The 23646-nt window shown below is 40.0% G+C and overlaps 5 protein-coding genes and 1 long non-coding RNA gene across 9 annotated transcripts in view; 5 read left to right on the plus strand and 1 right to left on the minus strand.

Annotated features, from left to right (window-relative positions):
• The window catches only part of LOC124344997 (verrucotoxin subunit beta-like), a 493626-nt gene that overhangs the window by 128675 nt on the left and 341305 nt on the right, over positions 1-23646 (plus strand). The window lies entirely within an intron of this gene.
• The window catches only part of LOC124350800, a 43928-nt gene that overhangs the window by 2008 nt on the left and 18274 nt on the right, over positions 1-23646 (minus strand). The window lies entirely within an intron of this gene.
• Positions 7498-9274, plus strand: LOC124348547. 4 transcript variants are annotated; one of them, XM_046798779.1, is made up of 5 exons: positions 7498-7510; positions 7577-7772; positions 7835-7895; positions 7957-8096; positions 8169-9274. In XM_046798779.1, the coding sequence occupies exon 5, from the start codon at positions 8177-8179 to the stop codon at positions 9161-9163; it is 987 nt and encodes a 328-aa protein (XP_046654735.1). In that variant the 5' UTR covers positions 7498-7510; positions 7577-7772; positions 7835-7895; positions 7957-8096; positions 8169-8176; the 3' UTR covers positions 9164-9274. The 4 variants fall into 4 exon arrangements, with proteins under 4 accessions (XP_046654735.1, XP_046654740.1, XP_046654744.1 ...); XM_046798784.1 differs by lacking the exon at positions 7498-7510 and having other exon boundaries at positions 7517-7772; positions 8154-9274; XM_046798788.1 differs by lacking the exon at positions 7498-7510 and having other exon boundaries at positions 7518-7772; positions 7835-7899.
• On the plus strand, positions 10557-12603 carry LOC124349358. The gene is made up of 4 exons (XM_046799852.1): positions 10557-11100; positions 11160-11329; positions 11393-11655; positions 12502-12603. Exons 1-4 carry the CDS (start codon positions 10954-10956, stop codon positions 12507-12509), a joined length of 588 nt encoding a protein of 195 aa, XP_046655808.1. The 5' UTR covers positions 10557-10953; the 3' UTR covers positions 12510-12603.
• On the plus strand, positions 15758-18007 carry LOC124347274 (transmembrane protease serine 11B-like). Its single transcript, XM_046798443.1, has 8 exons — positions 15758-16224; positions 16288-16419; positions 16486-16684; positions 16768-16924; positions 17006-17184; positions 17267-17362; positions 17431-17576; positions 17643-18007. The coding sequence occupies exons 1-8, from the start codon at positions 16015-16017 to the stop codon at positions 17916-17918; spliced, it is 1395 nt and encodes a 464-aa protein (XP_046654399.1). The 5' UTR covers positions 15758-16014; the 3' UTR covers positions 17919-18007.
• On the plus strand, positions 20861-23004 carry LOC124347989 (zinc metalloproteinase nas-4-like). Its single transcript, XM_046798493.1, has 10 exons — positions 20861-20882; positions 20955-21031; positions 21101-21403; positions 21484-21670; positions 21740-21862; positions 21944-22067; positions 22143-22339; positions 22436-22495; positions 22566-22657; positions 22775-23004. Exons 1-10 carry the CDS (start codon positions 20876-20878, stop codon positions 22826-22828), a joined length of 1224 nt encoding a protein of 407 aa, XP_046654449.1. The 5' UTR covers positions 20861-20875; the 3' UTR covers positions 22829-23004.

Raw genomic sequence — 23646 nt, forward strand, 5'->3', positions numbered from 1 at the left:
TTGACAGGAAAACGATGACAACGCTCGTGGTGGGAATTTTTTGTAAACTTACTTTTGATAAGGCAAAATCATAGACTAACTCTAAGTATGAATAACTAAAGAAAAAGTCCTATTAACACCATATTTCAACGATCGATTCTTATACGCTAGGATGTTCTTTATATTTTAATAACAATAGAAAAAATTTTGGTCCTATAGTTTATAAGTTATTGTCACTTTACTTAGGGACTATCGGGCATAAGAGACCGTGTTAAACCTTTTTGGCGGCACTGTAAAATTTTTACAAATGTTACAACTTCTAAATTAAACAACTAGAATACCGTTCGACAGAAAATATTCATATTTGGTGATATGATGTAGCCTATCACAAGGTATCATTTCATGACTTTTTTTTATTTTAAATCTTTTAAATTCGGTATTAAATTAATAGTTAAATGAAATTATTTATTTAAATTCAATATTTTTAATAGTAAATATAATTATTTCTTCGGAGGGTTTTGAACAAGTATTTATTACCTTGATAGTAATAAAGCTCATTAAAAAAATCAATTCTAGCAATTTGTTCTAGGTTAAAATATAACTTTACTCCACTATTAGTTTTTTTCTTAACCAATTATTGGCCAAAGAATTTGCAAGTGTTTCAAAAACTAAATGTCTGGTACCTGAATGCGAAAAACAAATTATTTCAACGTCGAGTCGTATAATGCTAAAAGTTTCTAGTAAACGCTAATCCGTAATAAAAAAAATGACCCACTGGAGACGTAAACGAATCGTTTTCGACTGAAATAACTTATCGGTCCTACGCATCGGTAATTGCCCGTGTCCGTGGGTGTCAAGTTAACTAAAGTCATCGTCGAAAACCCGTACGTTGTATTGCCAAAAGTTGTAATGTTCAGTCGATTTTTTATTGTTTGTCGATCTCTGTCCATTGAACGCCCTTCCCATTGCGCTTCCAACTAGAGAAAACACGGTAACGAGTGAAGACAATCAAAATCAAATAGTTTATATCGAGATCATTTTGATCACCTCAGATCGTGGAAGCATCCATCCGTGACTGCTGTCACCATAATATTTTTCGTCGATGCAATCGAGTGTTAAGGTTGATCCTTCTTCATTGACTTGCTCGTCATTTTCTACTTCGGGGAGCATTCGTAATTGTGCATTAGTTTGAACGATGTGAATGGCCCAAAAAGAAAACCAAAGTCCGAGCATCAGCGCCCGTCTCGTTGAATAGGTGTCGCACATTTTCAACTTAATGCAGGGAATTGCAGCCCCACCGTGTCCAAACACAAAACAGAATTTCAAATCAATTTCAAACGACGAGCAATTATTGAATTAATGCTTTGGGTCTCGAGCTAGGCAGTCGGCGTTGTTCCACTTGTTCCACTCACCAGCGTCTACTGCGCATCACTTGATTAAAAGCTCTCGTCTAGTAGTGAACAAAGGAGAAATAGGCAGTGGCTCAAACATATAAATTTGGAAACATTCAAGTGGGGATTTCCATGGCGAAAAATGCTGAAGGCCTCGCGGTAGAGGAAGTGCCCGGTGCGGCTGTGCGCTGTGCTGCTGCCCCATGCAGCACGGGTTCCGCAGACCAGAGGGAAACGACAAGTGGTTTCGAGATTGCAGCAAGCACGCAGTCTCTCGCTCTTCTTCTCTTCTTTCACGGCTGATGACGGAAATGGGTCACATGGAAAACGACCAAATATTTCCGCAAAGAATCGAAAAGCGAAGAATGCTTGGTTTGCGGTAATGTGATGTATAATTTTTTAATGAGGTTATCGTGGTACCATATCTAATTTCTTTTCTTTTTCTGACGTGAATGTGTTGATTTCGCTATTACGTTGCTCAGTTTCTTTGCATATTAATCCAGGTGTTGGCGGCAAATTTGGCAGGGAAAAAAAGAATTGCAGAAACGAATGTAAAAAGGAGAAATTTTTTCTATTCGTTGCAACGTTTCGTTAGGACCCCTTTCTAGGTTTTCGTCAGCCTTGAACACAAACAACATTTTGGGTTTTGACTTATTACCCCGCATATTCCAACTAGCGAATATCCGTTGTCCATTTTTCGCAACTCAACTATCAACACTATACGGTCGATTTTGTGCAAACAAATTGGCGCAGAATAATATTTGGTGTCAAACTCGATCGCTTTACTGACAAGGTATGAAGCTAATTGCTAACAAGCGCTAACAAGCCTCGTGATTTCTATAAGGCATGGGCTTTGGTAATAACAAATATGGCTACTAATTATTACCACAGGTGACGTCGCTAGCATACTAAAACGCGTCAGTCTACTCGGAAAATAACGCCAAGTGCTATTCAGTACATGTTTTGCTTGCGTTTTATTAACAACTCGTGGCCCGACATTTCTTATCCATTCTTTTTTTTTCTTTGTTTTCTTTTTCTACAGGCAAGAGACAAATTTGATATTTGTTCGTATTCAACGGAGAGTAGGCGATTTGGCAGAGTCCTATACCAAAGTGGAAGGACGTCCAATCATTCCTACAACTGAACTTGTATCAGCCGTATCTGGGCAACGGTTCTCAGCAGTTCGCCAAATACTTCCTTGCAGTTTTTCAAATTGTCAAGAAAGTGCATCTGCATTCCTATATGTAGTGCATTGAAGACAATGCGAGGTGGCGACCGAACAAATTTTTCATTCAAGAGAATTAAAATAACAAATGCCTGCAGGTTTGAACCTTTTTTGACGAGCACTCCACTCGCCGTAGAGCCGCTGGCGCATTTTCTCACATCGTACGCCCTTTGCCGAAGTGATTACTTCCGTTGTTGATTACATCTCAACTAACATTAAAGTAATTCATTTATCTAAATCTGTGTAACACATTTTGATAGTCTTTACATTCATTTTAAAGGTAAAGATGTTTCGTCAGATCTTTGGAAGTCGTCGTGGCGTTCGTCTTTGACAATTGGTTCATTGCAGCAGCACCCAGGAATTCCTTTGTTGAAGCCGACGCTGTTTCGTTCAGAGAGCCAACGGAGGAGATCTGATTGAGTTTCAATAACGCAAGAAATTTGAGTGCTGCCATACACGCACTGGGCAGTCTACATTGGCCATCGGTAAGTGTTATCTAGTGTAAACGTGTACACAGTGTATTTCGGTGGCGTTATGCTCAAGGCCTCACGATAGAGGACGTCCTGTGCCCCACGAGTTATGCAGATAAGAAGGAAACAACAGGTGATTTCGAGATTGCAACGCGCAATCTCTCTCCCTGTTGACTTTTCACAACTGACGAAAACCCCAGTATTTCTAGACAGCCTTGAGTTCGACAAATTCTTTCGCTGCGTCAAACGCCTTTGATTATTATTTCATTATTTGTGTCGACGACTATCGGCGATCGAATTTCTGTGCTTTGACAAATTCGAGTGGATTTAAAGTTTATTTTCAAAAAATGGATGATTCAATTCGTTTCATTTCACGGAAAACCGCATGTCCGATTCTTTTCTAAGATGTAACATATTTATTGGCTTGAATAACTCATCGTAAAAGACTCGGGATTACAAATAGTTTTATTAAATGTTAGTCTACGGTAAAATAACACACATCGAACATTGGACTTTATTGAAGGAAATTTGACATTAGCTACTTATTTTCTATTGTGGCTAGAATTTTTCTTAAGGAACTTAACGCTTTGTACTGGCGAATTCGGCATGAAAATATCGGGTTGCAATCTCGAATGGGGAAAGGTTAAATCATTACCGAAACTTAATCCACTCCAACCGCTTGTGTCAGCTCGTGTGTCAGCGATCAAAAGTAGTCCAGTAATGCATTGATGATGTCTTCGATCATTGTTGACCATCCATCGCTATTGGATTCACCGACCACATCGTTGGCGGTTTCTTTGATCGCCATTGGTAGGAGTTGTTTGAAGTACCCGTCGCCTTGGTTGTTGTCGAAAATGTAATCTGACCAAGTTGAGCGCTGGTTGGCCAACGTTATGGAGACTAACTCAGATTGTTTATCAGGGATGGCAACTAAAACTTCAAACGAGGATGATAGCATTGAAATTAGACTTGCAATTTCTAATGTGATGATGTAGTGCAGAAGTTTACCGCCGCCGTATTCGGGAATCAAACAAAAAGTTGCAAGAATGCCTACGAAGCAAATACAAAGCAAAAACGCCATCTTCCAAGTGAACAGTTTGACCATCATCCATCGAAACATTTCCCCCGCAAATATGTGTTGAGCAATAATTAGAGACCTTACGTTTGCATTAGGTGCCGCCAAGGGTGGCAGTGGAGTCTTAGAGCCACTTTTGTCGTTGGCATCTTGGCTGGAAATTGGCATCCCTTGAAACCGACTACGTTTGATCTGGTGATTGTTTTTGATTTTCTCTTCAATGCGACTGACGATTTCCTTGGCTAAGCCGTGCTGATTAATCTTGGCGTAGTCGAGGACGGTGAGATTGCGGTCGTCGCAGCAGTCGAGATCCACCTTGTTATTATCCAGAAAAATGTCGAAGAAATCCATGTCCTTTGCGAAAGAGGCGGCGACGTGAATCGGAGTTCGACCGCGTTTGTCACGACGATTTATGTCTGCACCTCTTTTTAACAGGTAGCGGGCGGATGCGACGTTGGAGGCGATGGCGGCGCTGTGCAGGGCAGTTATTCCAGTTGAATCACACTCGTCTATCCCCACTTTAGTCAGGAGTAGCTTGAGAATGTTGGTGTCTTTTGCGTAATGGGCTGCCAAGTGAAGGGGCGAATGGTCGGTTGGATCGGGTATTTTGGTATCAGCGTCGTGACGTATCAGGTGTTTGGCAACTGTGAAATTGGACGCCATGATGGCGTAATGGAGAGCAGTCATCCCTGATTTGTCGCGAGCGTTTATTTCCATTTTATAACTGAAAAGTAATTTGATGATTTCTTCTTTTTCACTGAACAGGGCCGCCATGTGAAGGGCATTTCTTCCTTTGGCGTCACATTTTCTGGCGTTGGCTTTTTTCTTCTCCAAAAGATGTCGAACCATTTCCGTTTTGGAAAAGAGAATGGCCGAATTGAGCAGAGTCGATTTGCTGTAAATGCCGTCAATGTTGCTTTTAAAAAACCCATTTCCCAGCACTCGATCGAACTGAGGAATATCTCCCAAATAGGTGAGGCACAGCAGTGGGTGCCACTCTGAAACGTTGGTGAGCAGGTCGATGATTTCGGCCATTTCGGGTACGAGTTCCTCAGCCGAAAGAGCCGAATAAGTGAAATATTTACTGGGGTATTCGTATTGGATTTCGGTGAGTTTTTTCATAACCAAGGGAATCAACGACTCGCAACTGGACAAGAAACTTTGGCATTTAAGTTGAATAACAACGTGAATCCACAATGTTACAAAGAAATCTTTAATCGAACCTTTTCCTTTTAATCTTTTGGCGATCGATTCAATTCGATTTCGACTTTTGCCTTTAAACTTGTTTTTGACGGCGCCTTTTTCGCGGGATCTTTGAATGACGACACATTCACCACTCTCAGCTCCTCATCCAGCGACCACCAGTGCTCTCCATTCCTTTTGCTGGCCGTCTGGAATACGACGAAGATGTTGTCCTTTTCATTCGAACCAACATCAGGAGGCCATTTGTGTGTTTCGACTCTTGTAATTTCAGACACCGAGTCGATTTCGTTCAGGATTTTCAACCTTTCGAAAATGTCTTGGACGTCTCCGGCCATTTTGACGGTTGTTTCTTTCACTAAATGTCGAAATAGCAAATGTTGAGGTATCTTGTAACCCTTTTCGGGGTCGGCGTCATCAGCTTCGAGGAAAAAGAACATTTTGGGCTTCGACTTACCCCCGCACATTCCAACTAGCGAATATCCGCCGTTGTCCATTTTTGGCAATTCAACTATCAACAGGTTCAAACTCGATCGCAAAACTGGCGCGTTATGAAGCGAGTAGCACCGTGACTATAGCTACCCTGTTAATCTATTGCAACACACTATAGGGTTTATGGGAGACCTGCGGCACCAACGTGAGCCACAATTATACCATAAAGATAACGTCGCTAGTACTACACTAAAAACCCAGCCGACACGAAAGCTAATTAGTACATGTTTTGCTTGGTTTTTTATTACTTGGCCTGATATTTCTTATCAAATTTCATTTTGTATTATTTTCTTTTAATAGGCGAGATTAAACTGAGTGCGTTCTTAGCGGGGAGTGGGCGATTCGGCAGAGTCCCACCAAAGAGGAAGGACGTCCAGCGAGTCCAACCATTCCGCTACAACAAAAGTCCTCGGGACGCCAAATATTTCCGCTTGGACCTTTTCAAACTGTCAAAGTGCATATGCATTTCCATCGATAGTGAACTGCATTGAGAAAAAAGGTGTTTGAACGAGTTTTCCATTCAATAGAATTCAACTGAATCTTTTCATTTTTATTTTTTGCAGGTTTAAACCTTTTTGATGGGCATTCCAGCCTCTCCTTGGCGACGTGTTTTATTCCGTTGTTGATTACATCTCGACTCACAGTAATTATAATTAATCTCTGTAACAGATTTTATAGTCAAATTGTTACAAACTCATTTTCAAAGGTAAAGATGTTTCGTCGATTCTGTGAAGTCGTCGTGACGTTCGTCTTTGGCAATTGGTTCATGGCAGCAGCACCCACGAATCCCTTTGTTGAAGCCGACGATGTCGTTCAAACAGCCAACGGAGGAGATCTCATTGAGTTTCAACGAAAGAAATTCTGTTTGTTTCCATACAAGCACTGGGCAGTTTACATTGGCGATCAGTAAGCGATATCTATAATGTATACGTTAATATGAGATAGTTTCATAGCTGATGAATGGTTAATTCCGCTATTGCAGAGAAACCATTGGTGTGGGAGTATACCTGACCAGAGAAAGGAAAGTCAAATCGAAAAGAAGATGGTTTCAGACCTGTGTGTGAACAAGTGTCGCGTCAATAACTTGGAGGAGTATGCCACAAGGAGCCGTCTGACAGCTTTCTCGAATGACAGAGTTGTTGATAGGGCGCTGAAATGTTTGGGCATTAGCATCACGTATCATGTACTAGATAACAATTGTGAACACTTTGCCACTTTTTGTCGTTATGGTTTTCCATTGTCCATGCAAGTTCAACGATTACTAGGTAGGTTACGACGAGATGGTGAGATACTCGAGTTTGCAACTCGATACGCGCTACAGTTTTCTAGAGCAAATTTAAACTTTTAGCAGCTCCATCAATTTCGGGTACGGTGGTCCATTTTATTCAAACGTTATTTGGTCTAGTTTATCTTTAATTTTTTTTTTTTTAGTTGACATTGAAATTTCAACATAAATAAAAAAAACTGTTAGACAATAAATTTGTTTTGACTTTTGACAGAAAGACTGCTTTTGTATCCTACACAGCAATGAAAAATTCGAAACATCTAATTACGTATTTGTTTCCTTCAATGATACTTTATTCGCCTGAATTTTCTAATTTTGTCAATTAGGGTTAGGGTGTATGAACGCGTCAAACAAGGTGATCACCAGTGAACCAGCAAGTTTCGTCAGTCGCCAGTACGAAAAGAATGTCATACAGACATGACATACTTTTTCTAAATATTTTTTAAATTTATTTTATAGAGATTGATTCGGAGTTTGATTCCGATTCAGCATTAACAAGTTGATGACTTTAATTTAGTTTTGGATAGACTTTATACTGTAAGCATTAGGCATTTCGAATAGGGTGGTTCCGAAGAAGAAAGAAAAATCTTATTAGTTCCAGTTGATGGGTTTCCTCACGAGGACGAAGCAGGTTGGACTTGCCGTTTAACTTACAGTGAGTAATTAAGTAACTTTAAAATTGAATTGCCCTTTAAAAATGAGTTTTTTTACTGCTAGTCAACAGGAATCTCTTGAGGCCGACTGCACGTTCTTTTTCTTAGCCCCTGGAAACAGATTTGTAAGTATATCATTTAAAAGTTAAATTGAATTAACGTTAATAAAATAGTAACGTATTGCAGCACTGTGCAGCGATTATCGATTCCAGTGGGTGATCAATTCGTCAATTGCAGACGACAAATCGTCTGCTCATCGCTGTCCTTTTCCCCACGTGTGTCACCGTCTTTCAGAGTTTCATCTTTTCATCTTCTACTTTCAACTTGTAAGTAAAAACCAATTCACGAAAACCAGTAATGATTTTATCAAAAATTTATTCAAGTTTGTACGATTTAAGGGTGAAGAATGGGAAGCAAAATGGATAATGAAATGGGGATGTCAATTTTGAGCTCGATTCTTCACCGCATGTCCTACCCTAACATGGTGGTTTCCAAGGAAGATGGCTTTTCTGAAACCATTGACGTCAAAGACCTCCACAGTTTGTTGCTGAAAGGATGCCAAAGAAATCAGAGAATTCCTCAAAGCTCAAATCTCACTCTGGTGGAGCGTGAATGTTCAGAAGGAATCCTTATCCAAGTGAAAACATTGACTGGCAAAACCATAAACATCAATATCAAGGTCACAGCATGTGCCAGAGATGTGAAGAAAAAAATTCGGTCCAAGGAAGGTATTCCCCTTGACCAACAGCGCTTGATTTTTGCAGGCAGACAACTGTTGGATGAAGAAATATTAGATCATGTCGGAATCAAGAATGACAGCACTTTACATCTTATTCTCAGACTTCGTGGAGGAGGACCAGGAATTCTACTGTCTGCCGATGGATTATTGGATGAAAGGTTCCATTTCGATTTCACCTCAGTTGTCGACAAAAAGGCATACAGCCGAGGTGGACTGGTCTACATTCGTCCATGCGGATGGAAACGTTTCGCCTTGAAAGTCGGCGGCAAGTACAAGGACAACACCTGGCTGCTGGGCAAAGGCAAACGACCCGATCCTTTCTCATCTGCCGAAGAAGAATGGCCCGTCTCGTACCACGGAACGTCCTACAACAACGGCCTGTCTATCGCCGAGGAAGGATACAGATTGAGCCAGTGCAAGCGATTCAAACATGGATTCGGCATTTATTCGACTCCCGAAATCGATGTGGCGTTCAAATACGCCGAAACGAGGAAACAAGCGGATGGCAAAACGTACAAGGTCGTCATTCAAAATCGCGTCAACCCCAAGACGTTGATCAAAATCGACAAAGTTGAGACCAAAGTCGGTGAATATTGGATCTCGCCGAGTGAAGAAGACATTCGTCCCTACGGTTTCTGTACTCGAGAATGTTGAATTTCATTTTGGTTTAAACTTTTAATTAATTAATTTTTTTGTTGGAGCACCAGCAACCCTTTTTGTAACCTAGACTTTTAAACTAAGAACAAAACGATGTTTCCGTTTTCATTCGACTTATTCTTCATTTCACAATTAGCATGTGTTAAATAACTTTTGTTTTTCTCTTTGACATTTTAGAAGAGAGACCCAGTTGTTCTTAATTTAGCTGAAGTTGCCGGATGACCTTTTCTCAATCCCCTGATTATCCGAATGGAAGGGCTCTATCGAAATTACTTTCTAATGGACTAACAGCTTATTAAAGGATTTAAATATTGGCCTTCATCAATTTCTTCACTTCTTTCCCGATAGCAGATAGTCAAACCCATCAAGGCCTCAAACCGAAATCGCACTGCCTGTACCTACAAGTAAATATGTTCAACTTTTTATTTTTATTCTAATTTTTTCAAGGTCAAATAGGATACTGCAAAGACGGGAGTAGTCTCCTCTCAGATAAGGATTTGTAAATCATATCACATTAGCGCTAACGTTTCATTTTAAGATTAGGCATAGACTGTATAGTATATTTAGTAAATCACTCCCAGAGTTTAAGCTGAAATAGCAGAGATTTAAAACAGCTTTTTAACCTCAGTTTGCCTATACTTTCATTTGGACAACTTTCTTAACATTTTTTGGCCTCAAAAACTTTTCCACCTATTAAGCTTATCGTAGTGCACGTCATCGTTTTCATGTACTTTTCCAAAGGTCTTCAGTGCGAAAAAAAAAAATTCTTTTATTTTCAACGCTAAATTAAGGAGGTCGCTGCTAAGTCAGAATTCACCATTAATATTACCGTATTGACTAAATGAATTGAAGTCATGTTTTTCTAGTTCAACTTTTATTTGAATAGAACTATTGGTGCTTTAGAATATAGCTATTGGTGTTATTCAGTCTAGTTGACTAGTTATCCCTAGGGACTGGTGGCCTAATTTTGTTTGTTAAATTTTATGTGAATGAACTCGTAGCTCTAGGCGTAAAATCAACTGTACTTTCAAATGTATGGAAAAACCCACGTAATTAAATTCCTGTTGTCGCAGTAAGTCACTAACCTCTTCCGCTTTTACATTTTATCTGATAGGCAGGGACTAGTCATCAATTCCAGTCAGCTGAAAACATCATATCGTTACTAATTTCCTACATTTTTTAGATATTTCTTTCTATTAACATTAAATTAAATTTGAAAATGTCAGGTCAGTTGGAAGAATTTCATACTCAACAAAATTCCACCGTTATGGAATTTAATTTTCTTAGTGACAAACTTTGCTCAGTCTTGAAACTCAATTTTCGCCAATAATTTTTTCTGCAAAACAATTAAATTAATTACCCTATTAAGTTTATAGTAGTGGCAGTGCCAACTGTTTCAGTATATTGTAAACAGAAAAACGCACAAGAAAAATGTTATAGAATAAAGACATCGTTACTTACTAAAGCAGCGCAGTCGCTAAATACTTGGGGATTTCCTAGACGTTTTCAGTCAAGAACTTTCAAACTGTGGTGATTGATGGTTCTGTCAGTCATTCAGGAATAATACTTCCGGTCGGGGGGCATCCTTCAAATTAGTCCGTTTCGTTTGTTTACTAGCGGTTTACTATTTGACGACTAGGCGAACATAAAAATTCTCGCTCGTGCCCGCCTAATTGTTATTGCCTAGATTCTGTACGTGGTGGCAAACGTTTAAAAGGAGTGAGGAGACGACAGGTAAGTCACAGAAGAAGCCAAGTCTCTCAGCTGAACGGTCAACCTATTCCACCATGCAAATTCCATTGACTTTAATTGTCTGCTGGGCTGGGATCCTCTTGATTGGATCGGTGGAAGCTTTTTTCAAAAAAGATTTTGGTAAAGACGCCACTTCTTTTGTCACCAGCGTATCAACGCTGACTGTAACATCAACAGAAAAGGTAAGCCAATTTTTTTGTTTCATCGATATTCTTTTATTTTAATTTTCGATTATGTCTAGAGTATTTGTGCTAAATTGGTCAACGTCACCGCCGCTTGCCGTCGCCGCCGTAACTTCGAATTCGACAGACCCGAGATTTTGACGTTTGACGACGACATTGACGAGACCGTCGACTTGGCCTTCAGGAACTCGTTTTACCACAAACAATTCGCTCCTACCAAGACTCTCAGGTAAAAATTGACATTTTAAATGAAATTATTTCTTTCTAAATTTAATTTCTTTTTCATTAAAAGTATGGAAGTGACACCTTTGGCCTTGTTGCCACACTCTGGACGTAATCCATCGAACCTCTACCCCGGACTCCATTCAACTTACCCCATGTACTCGTCGAGCAGTCGGAACAAGAGCCCAGTCATTCACCCAAGTGTCTACCAAGACGAAGCGAAACTACAACAGCAGCAGCAGCTTCAGAATCAACAGCGCATCTTTTTCTCTGCTCTTTCTCTCGCCAATGTGTTCAACAAGGGCACCGTGACATTCACGACATTCAAAACAGGTAAAATCTTTTTTTATTAATTAAAAAAATTTGGCTGACTGTCATTTATTTGAATGACAGAAACCAAAACGGAAGTGAAAACTTCTCAGGTGACTTTTTCGTCGTGAGCTGCACCCCGAATCCCTTCCCCTTCAGTGTCTGCTCGGCCAAACGCTAAAAGTTTAGCTAATTAAAGTAATCTTATTAGAACAGCCTTGTCTGCGTTTTTTAACTAATCATGAAATTGTTTTAGTTAGTTATTTAATATTTATCGAGATTTGTTATTTAAATATTTAGTAATAATTCGGTAATGGCAATAATTTTTAAAATTTCTGTAGTTGGGATGTGTATGCCATTTCCATTATTTCAAATACACGATCCTAATATTTTCAGACCTATAACCGAGCTGTTATCCATTTGAATTATCTAAATAACCTTCCTCGACAGATTGATTCGATTTCGTAAACTTTGATTGCAGCACTATTTGACGAATTTCTGTTCCTTATTATTTAGACTTGTTCCTTTTCTTCCCCCGTCCATGGAAGCCTTGGGTAAACGCCTTTACTTTAGTCGGTGCCTTTTCATGGATTTTAAATTTCACGTGGCGATTGGAAAGGAAGGGAGCGATTGTCAGGTGTCAAGGAGGTAGAGAGATGAAATTTGATGATGGCCGACGATTTGCTTACCACTCCTTTCGTTTTCTTGCGGTGAATGGTTGTGGGCGTTGTCTGTTGTCACAAAATCGTTCGACTTATCGTTATGGAGTGCAGCAGATGCGTGTTATTCATTTTGTGGTGACGTTGGTTTTTTCTTTTCTCCTGTGTTCTCAGTGACCATGTTATTTTCTCTGTTCTTCTTAATTTCCAGTTGATTGATGATTGATTGAAACGGTGTCAGCCAGAGGACTTTTATTCGCCCCACGATTGAAGAAACAAATTGATTAGGTGAACGTGAGCATCTTGTTTCCAGGTGAGAGATGATTCTCAGTTAAGTTAAGGAGTAGATTTTAATTTTCTTCCGCTCTGACATTTCTGCCTCATGACGGACGTGCACTCGGTGGATCCATACCAAATAAAGTACAAAGTGATTTACAGTGTGGATTGAAACAGCTGTAGTCTACACATGGCGGGTTGATGATTCGGCGTGGCGTCTGAGGAGCTCTTCTCATTTGCAAATGCAAATGCCGATGGACAGCAACACGCAGAACGGACAATCGTCGGACCAAGTGAAGACGAAATGCAAGTAACAGATTTTTTTCCTCCTTTCCCCCAAGCGTCTCCTTATGTTAAATTAGTTCCACTATATTAGTCCCACTATCAGTAATCAATCATTATCACTTATCAGATGGCGTATGTTATTGGTTGTGTTAACTTTTTCGCAGCTTTGATCTGGGCGCTTAGTTTCATTTCTTTTGCTTGCTTGGTATCAGTAGCTGCACCATTTTTCAACACTATTATCACGTCGAATTTTGTTAGCTGCTGATGGCAATAACATAACGGACGATTTTTCGTTTTGATGCAATTGGGTTCGTGTTTTCCATTTAGTCCATTTGCGTTCCGTTTTGTGCAATCCATGGCGTTTTTTCCTTGGTTGTCGTATGGTAATAATTTCCATAACTCGGAAATTTCAATTGTGCTGTGCATCATCTTTGCGTGGGTTACTCAAAGAGGATTACGGCCGTTTGTTGAGTTTGACTATGTGATTGCCGAGTTCGCTGTTCGTTGGAAAAGAAGTTGAAGCGACCAGCGATCAACAATATAAAATGATTAGGAAATTTGACCGCATTTTGAATAGCTTTGTGATCGGATACTTTAATTAAACAGTAATGTAATTTGAAAAAATTACCTTTCATGCGTCTATCCCTCCCATTTTGAAGATGCGTTATTCAAGTAATATTTGTCATCTAAAAGTTGTCATAGTGGAGTTTTAGTTTAATTTCCTTTTTATTTAATTTCTTGGCATTGCAATTTCTCTTTCGAATCTTTTCATTCGTCCGTGGCTGCTGTCAGCTTGGTAGTAAATGTTGGTACGAAATAAGTTTGAGACTTTGAGTACGAAATGCGCCGGAGTTGACAGTGCGGCTGTCGAGTACCTCCAGGAATAAGGATTGCGTGTCTCGCAGTTGCTCCAAGTTTTCATTCCGGTATGAAATTGGCTGTATAGAATTAATTTCATTCCGACATCTTTTTGAAAACGAAAAAACATTTTGATTTTCTAAAATCTTACTTGACAGCATTTCTTTTTAGTGGTTATTTTCAAAAGTGTTGTCTTTCTTTTGAAACTTGTCTTGATATAATTAATACTGTTCCCGCTGAGTTTCCGACTTCATTAAGTCAACACCAATCTTATCTATAAAATTTTAAAGTGATGGCAATCATGTCCAAGTTTACGACTTGCCCAAAGAAATACGGCAGTGGCTATATTTAATTAGGTAATAAGTTATGACGTTGGTGGTAAAAGTAAAAGGCACTCGAGATCAGTTAATTTCAAAAGACCGTTACATTATTATGTTCGACTGTTGCATTTAGGGCAGTTTCTTTGTCTAGTGATATCGTTATCGTTAATGATTTTATATTTTTATTTTCTCAAGTGTCCAGTCGTATAAATTTCAGTCCCTGCCTTGGGCTTTGAACGTGTAAACATTTTTTAATTGCTTCTTGAGAACCTGTGATGTCGAAATGTTTGATGACGACCAACTAACGACAGAATAGTTTTTGTTCTACTGTGGAAAGGTGTTTTTTAACTAGTTTGTTGGATTGATTATCTTTACTACAACGCTGATGCATTTCATGGAGCATGCGCTTCTTTATTTCTTTGGTTACGACATTATTCCAACGATTGTGTGCCAACCGTTTTTTCAAGCCACATTGGGGTTGCGTTAGACGACAGTATAAATAATCTCCGTGCGTGCGCTAATTTGACTTAAACTGATATGCGTTGGCCTTGTACTTTTCTCGACGTTTTGAAACTTTGAACACTAATCCCTTGGAGGAATGATTTAATCTTAACCTCAGACCTATTCACAGCATCCCACATATTTTTTCTTAAGAAGGAAGAACGTGAATACGTGATCCCGTTTTCTTTTTTCGATTCTGTTGCTGGTTGGATTGGAAAGGCTTCATAATGGCATAATTCATGTGTTCTCCATCGGCCAATCGAATTTTCTCGATTGTATATTGAAATGTGAAACCAGATTGAAACAACAGTAGCAGATTAGCATGGGACTAGGATGATATCATTTTTAGTTTGTTTGTCTAGTCGTTCCCCACAAGGACTTGTGTTGTTTCCATGCCATTTAGAGTAGGACTTTTGGAGTCTAAGTTAGGCATACGTCAATACGTGACACCGGTCCCGTTTTGTTTTCAACATATCTGTCTCTAACAGGATAGTTCTCAAAAGTTAAACTTGGGCATCACATTACAACTTATATTTTTTGTTATTTAAACAGGATCACACAGCACTAAAAAGGGTCATTAAGAGAGATTATTTTTACGAACGAGAATCATAAGGACGCCAAAGTAAGTTTAAAAGTCAAGTGATTAAGTTTTCACCATCACCACTCATCTGTACAGTACAGATAACTGCTGTTCGCGCTTATACCGGAAACTATGTTTGGGACGGCCGGACGGAGAAGAACGAAAGGCCAGCACAAGGATCGTAAAACAAAATGTATTTCAATGGCAAAAGTGTTGATTATACCTTTATCACTGTATGCTATTAGTTGCACAGGGCGGATAACAACTGATCTACACCAGGTACAATAAATGGTCGTTTGTTAAAAAATAGAAAACGGATAGACATTTTTGCATTTGAATTATAATAGAGTAATAATCGTAAACCATATCATTTCAACATTTTCCTGCATTTTCACGATACAAATAGTTATAGGGAGGAGTAGCATTTAGAGATAGAACCTGTACAAAGAAAAATGAAACGTGTAACCTCATTTATCCATTATTACGCGGAACGTCGTCACCATCACCAACATAGTGGTTTGCATTTGTCTAGAACAAATGACAAAATATTTCTTTTTACCGCAAGTTCCCTTCTTCTTTTTATTGCTTTCCATCAGCCAATCGTGTGCGCAAGATTGCCAGCATCCGCAGGTATGAAATTTGGCTGAAATATTTAGACTTTCCTGATGGTCGATGGATTATATTTCCAACTTGTCGATTTCGTTCGTTTTTTTTTCAAAGACACAATTAATGCCCTTGTACTAATATATTTCAATGTTAACAGGATTGCTTAGATGGCGACACAAGCAAACAAGGAGGAAAGGTGTTGGATAACATTTCCGATTTGAGTGCCGATTTCGAATCTGGTCAGCAGAACGTGTGGATTGACGAATCGCAGACCGGAGTTCGATGGAAGATTGAGGACATGAACTCGTCGTGGGAATTGAACAACGCGGCCCCTAAACCTCCGGCCGGAAGAAATTACATGCGTGTCGATCGTGGCGCCACTTTGTCGTTCGGCATCGCAGTTTTGCGCAGTCCAACATTTCAAATTCCCGCTTCCAGCAACAACAATATTTCCATATCGTTTGACTTTTGGATCCGATCCAAATGGCCCCAGTTCACTAATCTAGAGGTACAATTAATCTAGTCACAAATTGAATGGGATCACAGTATAATCCATATTTTAAATTCACAGCTGTATCTAAATGAAAACGGAAACGAGAGGCTGCTTGTCAGTTTATGGAACTATTCCGACATCAACAATCGAAATTGGGTGACATCACCGGTACTTCCTGTTCGGAGCCAGTCGCCATTATCTAGCCTATCTGTACTATAGAAATTCTGACGTATAATTATGTCTTAATTATTCAACTGGGTCGTTTTCTTATTTTAGTTGGTTTTTTACGCGTACTGCGGTACAAATGTCGAAGATGCCGTTGCCATTGACAACATCCGTTTGATTGACTCGTCGTTGACCAGCACCGTGACGGTCCCGACGTCAACTGACGAGTCTGTGACAACTGTTACGCAATGTCCGACGGCAACTTCCAGTAACAAAAATCGAGCCATGACAGTCAAAGACGAAAGAAATGGCAAGTATAGAAATGCGTAATAATTCAATAAACATTTCAATAATTTGAATGTTGGCGCATTTCTTATTTTTGAATTTTCACAGTAAAGGGAAAGATTGTTGGAGGTGAGGAAACTACTCCAAACGAATTCCCTTGGATGGCGCATCTAAAGACGATATATTGGTCCGGTGACTCAAGCAATTGTAGTGGAACGCTGATTGGAAATCGCTGGATCTTGACGGCTGCCCACTGCTTTTTCGGGTATAGAAATGTGCCATCTGAAATACGTAGTTTATGAAAATATTATCTATTGACCCGAAAAAACGCGTATATACTATTCAGATGCATAAGTGTCGAAATTCGCTTGGGGGCTCACGATGTCAGTTCGAACAGCCTCGAACAACACCAGCTGTTGTATAATTCTACCCCTACCCATTACTACTTTCACCCTGATTGGTTTTTGTTCAAAGTAGAGGACGACATTGGGCTCATCGAGTTGAAAGAAGACGTTTCTCTTTCACGTAAAAGAAAAACAAAAAAACGACTATTCAATTTTCTGAACATCGATTATAGAAATTACATCTTCTTTCAAATGATTCTTAGAATACATCCGTCCCATCCGACTTCCTAACCGCTACGATCCGGATCAAGTCGGCGATTCAGTTGTGATGGTCGGATGGGGGAACTACTCAGACATACGTAAAATTTGAATTTAAAAATGTTAATCAAATGATTCTTTGCAACAAATTTTGCCTTTCAATTTATAGATGATAGCGGAGTCAGTCCTGTGTTACGCAAAGTCAGCGCCACAGTCATCCCGCACGATATTTGTCAAGAAGAGGCCAAAGCTGGAAATTTTTCCAACGACAAAGTTATTTGCACCGACGGATCACAGGGGAAGCGTTATTGCTACGTAATAATGATAACATTGATTCAGTCGGTGCAACATTGATTATCGCTTGATTTTACTTATATAAAGGGCGATGGTGGTGGCCCGATGCTTCACTACCGAGAAGACATACAAGAGTGGGTCATCATCGGAGTGGCTTCCGTTGGCGACCCGAGTACAAATTGTCAAGGCTCAGGCAAACCCAACTTGTACGAACGTGTCCGAAACTACCTCGATTGGATTTTGGGTCACACCGGAATTGAGGAAGAACTGACCACAACGACGCCCATCACAACGACGTCCATCACGACTCCCGTCAATGCGGGAACAACAACCAGCGACCCGAACGAGTTAATTTGCCCGTAATAATCGACCGAAATTTCCAAATTGTACTATACTTTCCTCTTGAAAGTAATCCGAATCGTCTGAGACAAATGTAGTTTACACTTCATCTGTTACACAACACCACGTATAACGAATGTGGGGACCGGGAGCTGGGAGGGAGCAGAAATAAACATTTGGCAACATCGTTATTAATAATGGCGGCACGAAAAATAGCACAACAAATGAAAGTTACAAAAAATTGGTCGTCAATACGTCGTGTCTTTTCATAAAATTGCTGAATCTAATGCTGATTAACAGGTAAATAACTTAAACACTAAGAATACAAGTAGTGTGATTATGGGAGCTTATGGATGAATGGGAAAACCAAAAGTTCGTTCATAAAGATCTGGTATGAAGCGTTGGGTAACTGTGTAATTGGACATGCCAATTTGAACTGAATGGTTTTATGACTAAGTGAATTTCTTTGACAGATACAGAACGTGATAGAATTTATGAAACCATTTATTATATGGGTACAGACATGTTTGTGTTAAATGTTTCTACAATAGAAATTCGAAAGAACTGCAATAATATTGAAATGTTACAGAGAGAATATATACATCATGCATTATACCTGTATACTATAGCGAGGCTTCTGCGTACACACGCGTACTTGTTGTAATGGCGAAAACAAGATGCGAGGATAATTTGTTGCAGTTTATTTTGGGTTTGTCATGTTGATAATGTCTGACAACGTAGCGGAGCGGGTGGGAGGGGGGAAAAGGTATTATTTCGAATGCCTAATAAACAACTTAATGTTACTAAATGTCACTAAATGTTATCACTTGGTGGACAGTTGGTTTATTCCAATTTGCATTTGGGCTTTGCTTTACGGTTTTTGTTGTTTGGACAAAGGTCGGGGCGCTCACTGAAATTATTGCATCTGGTACACTTGATGCGATTTCCACTCTCTACCCACACCCTACCCCCAAATATTACTTTCTTTCCAATACTACTTTCTTCCCAAATCTACTTTTCTTTCTCTGTTACGACGGTGGTCTGTGCTGTTAATGGCTTGGTCTCCCGTCTGGTCTCTTCTTCCTCTTCGCAATTCTCTTCTTCATTTGTCTCAGAGCTCTCGTCTTCCAACTTGTCGGCTTCTGGAAATGCGTTGCGTTTCCTGGTGATTCCTCTACTTCGCAAGCGGAATTCGAATTCATTGCTCAATCCAGCGTTGGCGTTTTTAAAGTTGAAAACTCTATCTCCGCTCTTGACTTTGAGTTCTTTATAGACGGTTTTATTTTCCAATAACAAATTGACGATTTCCATGTCCGTTGCTTGTTGTGCAGCCAATTCCAACGGAGTTGTGCCGCGCCTGTCGGCTTGGATGGGGAGGAGTGGAAGGAGTGGGTGGGGAGGAGGCCTACCCCCTCCTATAGTTAGTGTCGTCTGTTCTTACACACACGAGAAAATCATGAGTCATATGACTTGACATCTTTACCTTTTGCTACTTTGTTGAGATTGTGATTTATTTGTATCGAATTTTGAGTGAAAACTAACCATTTGTATCGTCTTTACATTTCATATTAGTTTGATGACGATTCATCTTTAACAAGAAATCTGGAAACTAAAGTTCTTGCGGTCATTTCTTCAAATTCGACGGAAGCCAACATTGGACGACTCTATTCCAGCCTGGACTAAATGACTCAGTTGACAAAAGTTCCAACTGATCCAGGGTGGACCGACACGGCTACAAGTGTCAGGCTATTACTCGGCTATACACAGTGGAGATATCTGGGCATGACTGGTCTCTTTGGCTTCTTCCGTATTTCCAATTTTTCACTGATGGACAGTTCACCAAGCGATGCAACAGTCATACAGGAAAAGCAGACTAAAAAGCAAGTAAGAGAGTCTAGGCTTGATTTTTCTTTTTTTTAGTGGAATCTTTGGGTTACCTTATCTGTTCAGAAAAACCTTTGACCGTAAAAGTATTCCTTAAAAGGCTTACATAGTTACACAATTAATTCATTCGAATACAAGGGAATTTGGATTTGCTGTTGGGTCACATGCCCAACTTGAAGATGAATAAGTTATTGAATTTCATCATCACAACACGCTGTAGCAAATGACTCGCCTAGTGGTCCAATCCTAAAAGAAGAATGGAAAGGTTAGATTTCTTATTCCTTTTATTTGATGTGGCCGGGAGAGCTCTGACATTTCAGGATCATTTTTATTCTCAACATCCGTCAATTTCTCCAGGATTTTTGCTTGGTATTTTTAGCTTGACCTCCGTGGCCCTTTTGGTTGTTTGCTGCCGTTGAAAGGTGAGATGACGGCTACCTTCCGAGAACCGTTAATGTTTTGAGAAATTTGTGCTGTTTGCTTGTTTGATTTTCGATGATTGACGTTATGCTATTATTATCGTCAATTATTGTAAACGTTATGCACAACAGCGAGTGATAAGATGGGCTGGTGACGATTGGAGTAAAATTGATCAGAGTTTGAATGTTCCTATATTCCTTTTTTATTCGTTCCTTTCCGACTCGACTCGACGGCCGCACTTGTGTTGGGTTTTATACAGGAAGATAATTTCTTTTACGGATACAGAACAAATTAAATTTGAAAGCGTTTCTTATGTGGAACAGTCTATTTTTATGTGGGTGTTGATAGTGTTGGACAAAGGTCGCAACAGCGATTCAAAGGCCTTTATTTCACAAGCGCTACTTGATTTTATGGCTTGATTCAAGATAATTATTTTCAAGTGCATAGTCAACAACTTTATCTCCCCCTTTATAACGTTAAGTATTTTGTCGACGGTTTTATTTTCCAGATTCGACAGGGGACAGCCGATTCCAAGGGATTTGTTCCGTCCTTGGCGGTTTGGATGTTGGGGTTGGCTCCTTTTTCTAACAGGTGACGGGCGGTCGTCGCGTTTGATCCAATAATCGACCAATCGTCGATCACTCCAATCGACAATCGTCCAACCAAGCGGAAATGAGATGGCAGGTAAGAGATTTTGTGTCTTCCCGTCACTGGCTAAATCTAATACGACTTACTTTTGGCTATCCTTTTTTTTAGGGGGAGGAAATGGAAATAGTATTGCATCAGTTGTTTATACAATCAGTAACGCGAATGGGTTACTGGCTCTGCCAAAGGTAACACACCCTGACCGCCATGTCCTTCATTACCGCATGTTGTTTAAACAGCCGTTGTTTTGGGAGTAGTGTAGGTGCATGTGGATACAGGTGTACCTGGATGTGGACACGTCAGTACAATTAGCTGGGCAATGGAATCAATTTCTACCGAGGTCAATTAGATCAAACACACGCGCACCTGGCATCAGGTGTCTGGCTATTAATGAGCAAATATATGATTCCCTCCATTTTGGAGAACCTGTTGTGAAGCACTGGACTCCGGCCGACCGGATAAAAAGAGGACCGCCCAGTGATGCAGAGACAGGATTCAACGAGAGCTGCGCATCGACTCGGCACGGACAGCCTTTTTCTCTCCGCAATCCAGTCCAGCAGGTAATATTCTTCGCCTAAAGTTTGACTTGATTTTATCGTATTGTTGATTGGCTTTCGTTTGTTTCTGATTTGATTCCAAGTTGACGAATAGGATGATGTCGAAGAAATCGGGTGCGAGGGTTATGCTGGCCTTGGTTTGGTCGTGTTGCTGGATGATCCAAGTCATCACGGGGACTCCAGTCGGGACACCCGAGGAAATGGATCGAGCTTTCGGAGCCCCTTTAACCGCGGCAGAACTTGCATGCGTTCCAACATTTGGCAAAGCAGGTAGTATATCGTGTTCGACTTCTTTATGCCTTTTAATATTTTAAAATTGATTTTGATGGTTTATCTTAGCACCCGAAGACTTCCCCATGTCGGAGGGAAATGACATCGTCATGTTTCCCAATAAGAACGCTTACGTCAATCAAAAATGGCCCAAAGCAAATGCAATTCCATACGTCATCGACTCGGCATTTGGTAAGGCCTCGAATCTTTTTTTTTTGTTTTCAGTTCGTTTTATGAATCTCAATTTGTTTATGTTACTCGTGTTTGAATCAGATGCCAAGGCGCGATGCGCCATCGGTTATGCCATGACGCAGTATCACAAGAATACCTGCATCCGCTTTGTCCCGCGAACAAAGCAAACGGACTACATCAAAATCAACAAACTCGATACCACAGCGTACGTATAAGCTTCGCCTGAATCGTTTATTAGTTATTCATAAGTTCTAAATGTTGGTTTGACACTTTTCAACAGTTTCAGTTGCTATTCATCGGGACTCGGTTTCTACAAAGGTGGAGGAGCACATGATGTCACTTTGTCGCCCAGCTGTTACAAGTATCAAGCAGGCACCATCATGCACGAATTGATGCATCGTGTCGGGTTCCATCACGAGCACACTCGACCCGATCGTGACAAATACGTCGAGATTCTTTGGGATAAAATCGAAGCAGGTCAGTCCAATTCATTGAATTCCGTTTAATTATGCAATAAGTGACGGGATAATAATTGGATGGCATCAATTTTACTTCGTTTCTTTTCAATCTTAGGATGGAAGGCGCAGTACGCCATTGCGCAAGGATCCAGCCTCCTCCTCACTTACGACTATGGTCAGTTTGAAATTTAGTTTCGTATCTTCTTCGTCAACTTTTGTTTAATTTGATGTTTTTGATCACGCAGGTTCCGTGATGCACTATGGGCTGGGTCAGGAAATGAAGGCTAAATTAAGCACGAATGGGGCTGTAATTGGACAGCGAAAAGGTTTGAGTAAGGTAGGTCGAAATACGAAAGCGATTTCCAACTTGCGACTCTGCATTTGACGTGGATAAACTTTCAAGATCACGTTTAACTAAAATAAAAATGTTTGTCTCGTTTTTCTTGCTGAACAGTTGGATATCAACAAACTCAAAAAGATGTACTGTCCATCGGCGGGAAAGCGCTAAGTTCTGAAACACAATGTGTGTATCCAGTTCCACTATTACTGCAACGATATTGCCCGTTATTCTTGTACAACACAGAACTGTGGCATTTATTTTGAACACTTTTTTGAATATTTAGGTGGCGGATATTTTCTTTTTGTTCCTAAATTCACGTATAATTAATATACTTGAACAACAAGGCTTATTTTTTTCTAGTTTAAAAATTAAAATTTGAACATCAACATGTCGGCGGCTAAGTGTTCGAGTTTACAAAAATGCCTCAAGATGTGACATGCTATAATAGATTGAACTCATGTCTATTATTTTTAGCTGGATCGAGTCCCTTTAAATTAATTTTGTTTTTTCTTTTACCTTTGTATGTTCATTTTTTGTGATGGAGAGTGCAGGTGTGTTTTATGATGGCGTGAAGATGTTATTCATTGCGGTATTTCTTTTTTGATCCATGTTCCAACGGCTTTTTTGTTGGATTGTGTCGATTCCGGGTCGTTTCTCTTAAATTAACACATGATTTCGTGTCCAATTCAACTGAATTCGATCACGGTTAAAGAGAGTTAAGTTTGAAGTAAATATTACCAGGAAATAGTTCTGCCGAACTCCTGGACCTGAGGATCAAATGTGTGGCCGTTTCTCCATCTCGTATGCGGGGCCATATAACTGGAATCGCAACTTCCGACGACACAGTTGTTGGCCGTGGAACTCGTGGCGATGGACCCGTGGCGACTTTGGAATTTGGGTAACTACACATTTTTCGTCAATTCGCTTTTAAAATTTCACATTTGTGTTGCGTCCAGTCCGTTCTAGTCTGCTAGCAGTCCAAATTA

Source organism: Daphnia pulicaria, chromosome 1, assembly GCF_021234035.1.
Source record: "Daphnia pulicaria isolate SC F1-1A chromosome 1, SC_F0-13Bv2, whole genome shotgun sequence".
Classification (NCBI taxonomy): Eukaryota; Metazoa; Arthropoda; class Branchiopoda; order Diplostraca; family Daphniidae; genus Daphnia; species Daphnia pulicaria.

Excerpts from the sequence above, each read along its gene's own strand:
- LOC124348547 (XM_046798779.1), top strand. The coding sequence starts at position 8,177 with ATGGGAAGCAAAATGGATAATGAAATGGGGATGTCAATTTTGAGCTCG.
- LOC124349358 (XM_046799852.1), top strand. The coding sequence starts at position 10,954 with ATGCAAATTCCATTGACTTTAATTGTCTGCTGGGCTGGGATCCTCTTG. Across the intron at positions 11,101-11,159 it reads CTGTAACATCAACAGAAAAG|AGTATTTGTGCTAAATTGGT; the intron begins GTAAGCCAATTT and ends GATTATGTCTAG. Across the intron at positions 11,330-11,392 it reads GCTCCTACCAAGACTCTCAG|TATGGAAGTGACACCTTTGG; the intron begins GTAAAAATTGAC and ends TTTCATTAAAAG.
- LOC124347274 (XM_046798443.1), top strand. The coding sequence starts at position 16,015 with ATGAACTCGTCGTGGGAATTGAACAACGCGGCCCCTAAACCTCCGGCC. Across the intron at positions 16,225-16,287 it reads CCCAGTTCACTAATCTAGAG|CTGTATCTAAATGAAAACGG; the intron begins GTACAATTAATC and ends TTAAATTCACAG. Across the intron at positions 16,420-16,485 it reads CGCCATTATCTAGCCTATCT|TTGGTTTTTTACGCGTACTG; the intron begins GTACTATAGAAA and ends TTCTTATTTTAG.
- LOC124347989 (XM_046798493.1), top strand. Across the intron at positions 21,032-21,100 it reads GGTTACTGGCTCTGCCAAAG|TGTAGGTGCATGTGGATACA; the intron begins GTAACACACCCT and ends TTTTGGGAGTAG. Across the intron at positions 22,496-22,565 it reads CCTCCTCACTTACGACTATG|GTTCCGTGATGCACTATGGG; the intron begins GTCAGTTTGAAA and ends TTGATCACGCAG.